Source organism: Chenopodium album, chromosome 24, assembly GCF_948465745.1.
Source record: "Chenopodium album chromosome 24, dcCheAlbu1.1, whole genome shotgun sequence".
Taxonomy (NCBI): domain Eukaryota; kingdom Viridiplantae; phylum Streptophyta; class Magnoliopsida; order Caryophyllales; family Amaranthaceae; genus Chenopodium; species Chenopodium album.
The window spans coordinates 11,794,370-11,804,135 of record NC_137857.1 but is presented as its reverse complement, the minus strand read 5'-3'; the positions used below and the strand labels follow the sequence as shown (position 1 = coordinate 11,804,135).

General features: G+C 30.3%; 1 protein-coding gene across 1 annotated transcript; it reads right to left on the bottom strand.

The window, feature by feature from the left end:
* Positions 1–345: 345 nt before the first annotated feature.
* On the bottom strand, positions 346–3,598 carry LOC145612651 (alcohol-forming fatty acyl-CoA reductase-like). The gene is made up of 10 exons (XM_081667978.1): positions 3,467–3,598; positions 3,253–3,356; positions 2,879–3,078; positions 2,258–2,358; positions 1,964–2,156; positions 1,649–1,810; positions 1,423–1,504; positions 1,008–1,274; positions 741–868; positions 346–646 (listed from the first exon to the last, which is right to left on the bottom strand). The coding sequence occupies exons 1-10, from the start codon at positions 3,543–3,545 to the stop codon at positions 496–498; spliced, it is 1,467 nt and encodes a 488-aa protein (XP_081524104.1). The 5' UTR covers positions 3,546–3,598; the 3' UTR covers positions 346–495.
* Between the last annotated feature and the right edge of the window lie 6,168 nt (positions 3,599–9,766).

Sequence of the window (9,766 nt, the reverse complement as noted above, 5' to 3'; positions counted from 1 at the left end):
TCATTGATAAACCAAATGTAGTTCGTTTCAATTATTAAGGTAAAAAATGTTACATCGATCGATGGTGTCAAGGTGCGCTAATTTCGATGGCTTAGAATTTTGGTTAAAGATGAAAGCATAACTTCGACAATATCAATTGATTTACGTTATACAATGCACAAGGTACAATTAAATACGTAATAGTAATACAACAACTGCAACAATGTTACGAAAAGCCCCACACTTTTTAGGCGTTATCACTTATAAATACTCCATAAAAGGTGCTTACACATTTAATTTTTACACATTTGAAGAAAAAAAGAGATATAATAATTTATGATGACATTATTATATGATAATAATATAATATGCTAAGGCTACAAAATATTCATTTCCAATATGAAATAAAATAATAACAATTTAAAACGAGTTAGTAGATCTTCATCCGAGTAAAGTTGGAAAGTTCAAATTTGAAAGAGAACATGATGAAGACCTTGAAAACGTAACAAAAATATATTAGAACAAGTATTTAACAATTGATGGAAGATGAACATTGATGAAATATTCTTTCCAGTTGATGCCAATTGGATCGAAGTTAAAGATGTCTTCATTCAATCCATTTTCGCGGGCAGTGATGAACAATTTTTCAGTATTTGCATCGGCGAAACTGTAAATTAAAGAAGAAATTTATCATTGAATTAATTAGATGCATTATCAGTTTATCACTTTTGATTAAAATTTAAAGCAAAAGTGTCACTTACATGCCCTTGAAGAACAAGTAGGGTTTGTACAAGTCCACCAATTTCATTGCAATTTTCAGCTTTTTGTCAAAGTTAAACAAGGTACGTTGCAAGTCACTACGACCCATCCTAGTAGCAATAATTAATATCTGTAAAACAAATTCAATAAAATTTAGCTAGTGTTAAAATAGAGAAAAAAAAATGTTCTATTATATATGACGTATTTGATTTAATTTAATTTGATGCTAATATGAAATATTTATAGGAGATAAGGAAAAAAAAAATTACCATTTGTACGAGGAATTGCCACATGAAGAGGATCATTTCAAATATGAGTATGTTACTCAACACTAGACCTTTGCCAATTTTTACCAAATTGCCTTCACGGTTGGTCCATGGATTTTTAGTGAAATATTGGTAATGAAATTCATGCAATTCCTTAAATGAAACTGGATTTCTGTATGAACTTCCCACTTGGTATACAGTCAAAGAAGGTTGATTAACATGGGCCTTCATTGCCACAATCATCGAGTTCACAAACATATCAGCCGGTATCTGTGTAACAAGAACATAAATTACGCGACATTATTAATACTCATCCTCATTCATCTAATACATCTTCATGTATATTTTAACTTTTGTTTGTAACAAATGTTATTGCATAACGATTTAGTAACGAGTGTAGAAATTCAAGAAGACGGACCAAGTCTAAGACAGAGCTTTTGTCAGCAAGGAACAAACTTAAGCTTCCTTTTCCATATGTTACAGCAACACTATCAATAGTCCTGCCATCATACAAATTAAATTGAAACGGAAACTATTAAGATTGATGTCCAAAAATAAAAGCTCTTAGCTTAAATTACTCTAGATTTTTAGGCCAATAATAATGTTTTATCATGGTAACGATTAGATTAGAAGATAATATATACCTGCAACCTTCAACCCAACCAGGAAAGGGTTCTTGCAAAGTGCTACAAACAATTGTAGGCCTCATAATAATCACGGGTAAATCGCCTCTCAATTGCCCTACAAGCATCTCTCCCATAGCCTTTGTAAATACGTACGTATTTGGCCATCCATAAAATTTTGCCCTATTTGATCAATTATTTTATAATAAATAGTTAGAAAATTGGAAATTTTCTAAAATATGTCGTATATTCTATAGGTTACGTACATTGTACATAATAGTATTATAATTCAAGTATAATTAATTTGGCTTTACTCCAAGAAGTAATTTATCATACCTTTGAACTCCTAAGTTTTTCATCTTTTGTCTAATAACCTTTTCAGGAAGATCACTAGATTTAAGATTGCTTAAAGTTTGTTCAGCAAGTTTTTTCTCAGATTCAATATCCAAGCCAGTTACACCATTCAAAGTCTCACCCATCGCGTATGGGCTTTCAGCTATTATTCCTGCTTTCTCTCCACACACGTATGCTAAGAAAATACAAAAATTAAACATTGTCAAAATATATCGACTATTAACTATTAAGTACTTCCTTCGTCCCTTAAAGAAATATGCGTAAATTTTTACTTACCAGTTGAAACATGGATGAGCAATTGTATTTTAGCACAATTCTTTGCAAAGTTGACGACATGTTTTGGTCCTAGAGTATTCACACCCAATGCAACATCATACCTACACCCATTCAATGTAATAAATGCATTAGTATTACAGTACGTTCTTTCAAAATTATATGCCCTTTTTTAGTAACATAAATGCATGAACATGTAGTCATTTTCATATGCACATTTTTGTTCATGACCATACCTATTTGAATCTTATGGTTCAATTATTAGGGATAGTCCCCTAGATATGAGATCGGATTCATCTACATTAATTATCTCTTGTGACTCTGTAAACCAAAGTTATTTCCATTCTATTTAACCGGTGGTACCAACTGTGCTGACATCTCAATTAAACCACACACTGTATAACGTACATATTGTTGAAAAATAACTTGTTTTATTATGGAGTAGTAATTTTTCAACCATAGATTAGCTTTAAAGACCAAGGATATATACACTCATTAAACTAGTTTTACACATTAAGCACCTTCCAAAACACATTACTTAGTTATTTAATATATATACTTTGAGTAATTTATACAAAAATAAATAAATAAATAAAAATTTAGTATTAGTAAATGACAACATACCTTTCCTCAAACTTTGTGGTTGCTGCTACGTTAATAACAATATCTATATCTTCATACATTTCCTTCATTTGCTCAGCAGTAAGTCCCAAATTCTCGTACGATGTATCACCGGCAACTACACTTATCTTCTCCGACACGAAAGACTCGAATTTTGAACCCAATTTCTCTCTTAGAACTTTGAACAACTCCTTGCCTAAGATCTGTGTCCATGACAACAACAATAAATTTTTTTGTACTTTGATAACGCGAATATTACTAAAAATAGTAACCCTTCTAGGCCAGGAATGTGACCAACGTTACACACATACAACACCCAATTTAGTACTGTAAAATTGTACGTAAATTATTTCACTAGTGTTAGAAATAAGATATACCTCATCTTGCAGCCGAGCATTGGCTGCTTGAGCATCTCTAGCCCTTACAAGAAGGTACAATTTTTTCACATCTGGTTGAATCCGAAGTATCTTCTCCACGAGAACTGCATCATTAAATTAATCATCGTTACAAACGTGTTAATATGAAATAAGCGAGAGTGTGTGAAAAGGTGTAATTATTCACAGATCGATAGAAGGAAGAAATTCTACGTACTCTTAGCAATGAAGCCAGTAGCACCGGTAACTAAGATGGTTTTGTTGCCTAAAAACTCAATTATGTTACCAAAATCCATGGTAATATTCGGAAATTAATTACCCAAAAATTGTTTAAATTTTAAGTAGCTTGAGTTTTTTAAGATGAATAAAATGAAAGAAACTTAAATATATGAACGTTTATATAGGAATAACTCAAGTCAAAATCAAGGCAGTATACAACGATGACCAAATTAAGCAACTTGTGGTCCTACGTCACTATATTATAATTAGTATTTTAGCAAGTCACCAAAACTGAATTAACTGACTTTGCTTTTACTATATTTTTATGTAAATAGTAGCATTTTTTTATTATAACATGCAATTATAAAACGACACGTTATCAAATAATTGTTTTTTTTTTAAAGCAAATAATTGTTTAGTTTACTTATAAGATTGATTTACAAAAATTCATCTATAATTTCATTAAAAATGGCAGCAAAATACGTGCCAACTATATTGTTGGCCAAAATTATGGGTAAACGTGGTAGTTCTTGACATTTCAACAAAATCTATTTTATGTGAGAAAATAGTTTTTTAATTAATAAAATAAAAGAAATATTAATATGTCAAATAGTTAGCTGTTTATGGTCACCTAGAAGGGTATATTGGTGATTTGGTAGATCAAATTCTTCATAGTATTGAGCTGAGATTGCTGACTAGTGTTGGGATAATGCCAAATTACATAATAACAAGTTGTTTGAATTGTTTGCTTAGGCATCTTTTTTCTTATAAAAGTCTAATTTATCTAAGTAAATAATCAAAATGATGATATGTTTCAATTTGGATCAACGTATGTACACACGTTTGGGTCTTTTTTAACTTAAGAAAAATGATCTTGTCGAATTTGTTTCATTTTAGTTTGAATTAGCCAACCAATTAGATGCGTAGTTCATTTTTTGGGTGCTATGGTTTTTTTGGCATTACTTGTCGAGGAAGATACACTCTCCCTTGTAGTACCTTCCTTGTATACATAAGCTAATCTAATTGCACTATTATCTTCTTTTAATTTTTATCCTATGCCAAGTTCAAATCCTCAGTCAATAACAAAAATTCCGTCTTTAAGGAAGAAAAAACCTGATTAAACCAAGAAGAATAATTTAAATGCGGTTGAAATATAAGGTGAACAAAAATAGCCAAAATTATTCTTCATTTTGGAGGAGGGGAGATGGAGTATAAGGGGTAAGTTTCCAAAATTTTTATTTTTTTTTATTTTTTTATTTTTTTTGGAAAAAGTTGATCACTAAGATGTAGACGAATTTTGAACATTTAAGCATTATCTCGAAGAAGTTACACTAAACATTGTAACTAATTTTTGAGTTGTCAAAAAAAGAAAAAAAAATTGTAATTAATTTTCAAACTACAAAAAAAAAAATAAAAAATAAAAAATAAAATCGAGTAAAAGGGATTATTAATAGTTTTTACCCAATATTTTGCCTAATATACGTGCAACTAACTTTATACGAGTATTATTATTATTTTTTTTGTTTTTGAAACATTATACGAGTATTATTTAATTTATTCATAAGTCGTATTTCAATTTATTTTATTTTTGGTGAAGATAAGGTCGTATATCATAAATTTGAGCAAAAATGCGATAGATCCTAGATTTATACGAAAGAGTGTTGCACTTTCTAATACATTTATGTAGACCTACCATTGTATAAGTGGTCTCGCAGGTATGGTGGTTTACTAGTTTTTGTCTTTTTTTTTATTATTAAGTTATACAGCAACTTGACCTGAATAATGTCCTCCTTTCACATAAACAGTTGACCTATCTAGGCATAATATATAAGAAATTATTATACGATAATACTTAATTATTTTGTTGAATACAATATGAATAAATTCATTTGACTAAAATTCTACGTGTATCGTGTAGTTGATAAGCTAAGAGTATTAATTTCTTCAATCCAACCATAATTGTCGGTCATGTAGTTCCACACTTCCACTTGATATTCAAGTCTTCATTACAAATTTTGTGTGCCACATGTCACATTCACAACATGTATTAGGTTTGTATCTACAAATTGCTTATAACGAGACTTGAACTTAATATCAACAAGTCTTAAGTTACAAGTCTTACTATCTTAGTCATTTATTAATTTTGTTTTTTTTATCCAACCAAATTAGTTAACTTAGATAAGTTAATTGGTGTTTTATTATACTATTTGTTTCCATTATGTAATGATTGACTTTGGCAACTAAAAAATATTTATAGCAAGACTTAAACTCGAAACCAACAAGTACAAACTAGCAACCGGGGTATCGTTCGGGCCACCAGCCACACACTAGGTTGATTATTTAAAAGGTGGGAGATCGAATTTGGATGATTAAATTGAATAAACATATATGAATTGCCACTTTCGGCTGTACATTTATGTTTGACACAATATATATATATGCATAAACTTGACTTTGACTATCATTTGTGATTTATAAGAAAAAATAAAATAACATAATCAATTGAAATTTTATCAGATTCGTCACAATATATATTTGTACAACGTTGAATTTATGAAGGTTACAAATACATAAAGTACTTAGAAGTATTACGACTCTTAGCTCCAAAAATTAAAGTGTTTAATGCTCGGCTCAAAAGTTTACATTGACGAAGCTAAGAAAATTAATAATAATAATAGTAATAGTAATAGTAATCAATAACTATATACTAAAAGACACACCAGCAATGACACGTGTCATCTTCTGGTGTATCCTTAGTTTTATTTTTTAATTTTTTTTTGCTGAATTAAATTCTATTAAAGAAACAAATCTTAACAAAAATAATTCACTAATCTTATATAATATAATTACTTCAAATAAAAAAGATTTGACATATCTTTAACACAAATTTTTATATAGCTAAAAATTCTTAACATAATTTTCATCATTTTATATCTAACATATCTTACGTAATCCTTTATTTTGATGAAAATATGTCAACTATATTTTTAGATTTTTTTTGTTTATAAAAAACTAATTAGAATGATAGTTTAATAATGGTTACTGTAAATTACCGTGCATGGCACGGGAACTAACCTAGTAATAACAATAACAATAACAATAACAACAATAACATTAACAATAACAATAATAATAATGCTTCTGTATAATGGATTGGTTGAGTCTGACATTTTGAGTAATCCTAGTGAGATCGCTACTCATGAAAAAATTGACAGATATATATTTTACAAAGGTTACCGCCTCTGCAAAATCGACCTTCTCTTTATCTCCTCGTCAATCAGCATTGTGGAAATCGCAGCAAGGAGTTCACAACACTGCTTGGCTTTGAGCTGTCCCTATTTCTGGGTTGGGTCAGACGATGAACAAAAAGACATACCGTGTGTGTTGTGCTACCGGCTTGGTGTTTCATTGTTCTTTGTCAAGATGTCGCATTCTGCTTGTTCTCGGGTTTTTACTGGAGATATTTTTGACAACCACGCATTGTCGTGTGCTGGTATTGTGGGTATTAAAAATCGACATAATGCTGTTCGGGATACCCTTGTTGATATTTGCTACAGATTTGGGATTTTGGCAAGAAAGGAGGTAGACATAGGTTTGACTGGAGGGAATGATGGGGCCCTCAGGCTTGTTGATGTGTTACTTTATTCATGGGATCGTGGTCGTGATGTATGTGTCAACTTCACGGGGTCTTCTCCTTTGACATAGACAGGGTTAGCTGATATTGCTTTTGGACGGGTTATGGCTGATGCGACTCATTTGAAGCGGGTTAAGTATCAAGCTCGTTGTCGGGCGAATGGATATGGTTTCATTCCCTTCTCCTTTTCTTCACTTGGGGAATTAGAGAAGGAGGATGTAGCGTTGTTAAAGCGGATTCAGAGGTTCTTGACGACGCAAGATATTGGGGGTCGTGCGGCAGCTCATATCTTCACTAGGGTAGTCTTTGCTATAGCTAGAAAAGTGGGGGCCCATATTGTATATCAGCTTTCCACTAATTTATTATAGGTTGTATGACTATTGTTTTTGAGGTATAATAATAATAATAATAATAATAATAATAAAATAATAACAATAATAATAATAATAATTTCAACAAAAAAAATGATAATAATAATAATAGAAGTATTTAATGCTCGGCATAGCGTTTTTCGTGATACCCTTGTTGATATTTGTTTTCAGTGTGAGATTTCTGCGAGAAAGGAGGTTAACGTTGGGTTGACTGGAGGGAACAACGGGGATCTTCGACCAGCAGATGTGTTGCTTTATTCTTGGGGCATAAACCTTGATGTATGTGTTGATTTGACGGGTTCTTCTCAGGGTTGTCTGACTTTGTTCCTGGTCGGGTTATGTTGGTTGCGGCTCAGCGGAAACAGGACAAGTATGGGGCGCATTGCAGGGCTACTATAACTACCATTCTACGTATGAAATTGCATTATTGGAGGAAGTAATTTGAAAAACTAAGTAGTGCAATTTCACACAATGAAAAGTTAATTGTCAAATTAACTAACTTGCCATGCCACCTAAGATTGCAAAACTATGCTCCCTTCTAGACTTCTAGCTAATTTATACCACAATGGTTAAGCTAATTGGTATATAGATTTTTCAGCTTGAATTTCTAAGCTAATTAGCTTAGCCAAGTTAATTTGCTTGGCATTAGCTTGGCCAAGCTAATTATTGAATTATCCTCCAATAGTTTGGCTATTAGCTTGAAAATTATAAATATTGCAAGCTAGTCCCCAAAAGCAATCATTGGAGTTGCTTAAGCACACAAATAACGTAAATTGGATTTGGATTTTTTTTATTTTTTTTCCTTTACTTGCGTGTTTATGTTTTGAACTTAGTCAAGTTCCAAAATCTTTACTCCATGCAATGGACTCATTCAATAACGAGTAACACACTTAAAAGTTAAAACACACATCTTCAAGAAGCACGCGCTAAAATATGATTGAATCCTGCATTTAATGATCAACTTCGACCAAATTTACTTTAACCAACTTTTTTTTTTTTTTTTTTTTTTTTTTTTTTTTTTTTTTTGGACAGGTACTACAAGTGTGCAACCAACTTGTTTAACCCATCAAGTGGTGCTCTCTTAAAATTACAAACAACCAATATAAAATTCAACATTTGTTTCATAAGCTTTTATTTTTTTTATAGAATTAAATACCCTTTGATGAGAAATTTAGTACACCTAAAATTGACCAATTTAATAGAGGGAGCCCTATTTTATCACCTTATAAACAAAATTCATTAATTAAGTACTGGTAAAATCGTAAATAAATCAACCAAAAATTTATGTCCACTCAACATGACATTTTCGTAATTCATAAACAGATTAACCAAAAATGCATGTCCACTCAGCATGAAATTTTCGTAATTATATCAACAACCGTGTAATAAAAAAAGTTGTTGATTTATTTAAATTTTTGCCATTTTTCAAACAAAATCTGCTTATATATCAAGGTGGCAAACTTGTATTTTTTATCTAAAAAACAAAAAAAAAAAAAAAAAAAAAAAAAAAAAAAAAAAAAAAAACTCATTATTAGATGATTTGTTATAATAGGCAATTGACCACATCTAAAAACAACAACACCTAAGTGATCTCAACAAAGATTACAAAACTGCACGGTAGAACACTACAAGTGTAAAGTTTGTGGCATTTTTTATTTGTAAAAGAAATTTTTTTTTTTTTTAAAAAAAAAGGTAGTATGATACAGACAGAATTGAGCTAAGACAATGATTTCTCTCCAATATTTAACCAACTATTCCATCTGATTCTTTTTATTTGTCAATAGTTTTGTGCCCGAGCAATGCCCGGATTATTTATTGAATTTTAATATAATTTTTTAATCTATACGTCAAATTTAAAACATATCATTGATACAAAATTAGTTAGGATCTGATGTGTTTTTGTGACGATTTAACTATGTAGTAGGCATGTGATGACTAAAAATAATAATAATAATAATAATAATAATAATAATAATAATAATAATAATAATAATAATAATAGTAATAATGGTGAAAAACATTTCTTGACCCGTAACCCTAAATAATGACTCTGTCCGAAATGACTCATGACCCGACTCGATTGATAGGTCTTCACACAATAATAAAATTATATTAGATTGTGAAGTATATTATTATAATTAATTAAAATATATTATAAATAATAGATGTTGTACATTTTGAACTAATTCCTTCGCTCCAACATCATATTATGATACAAAAATATGTTTATATGATAATTTATGAGAGTTATAATCTAATTATTTTTTGAATAAAATTATAAGTCAGTTTTTAC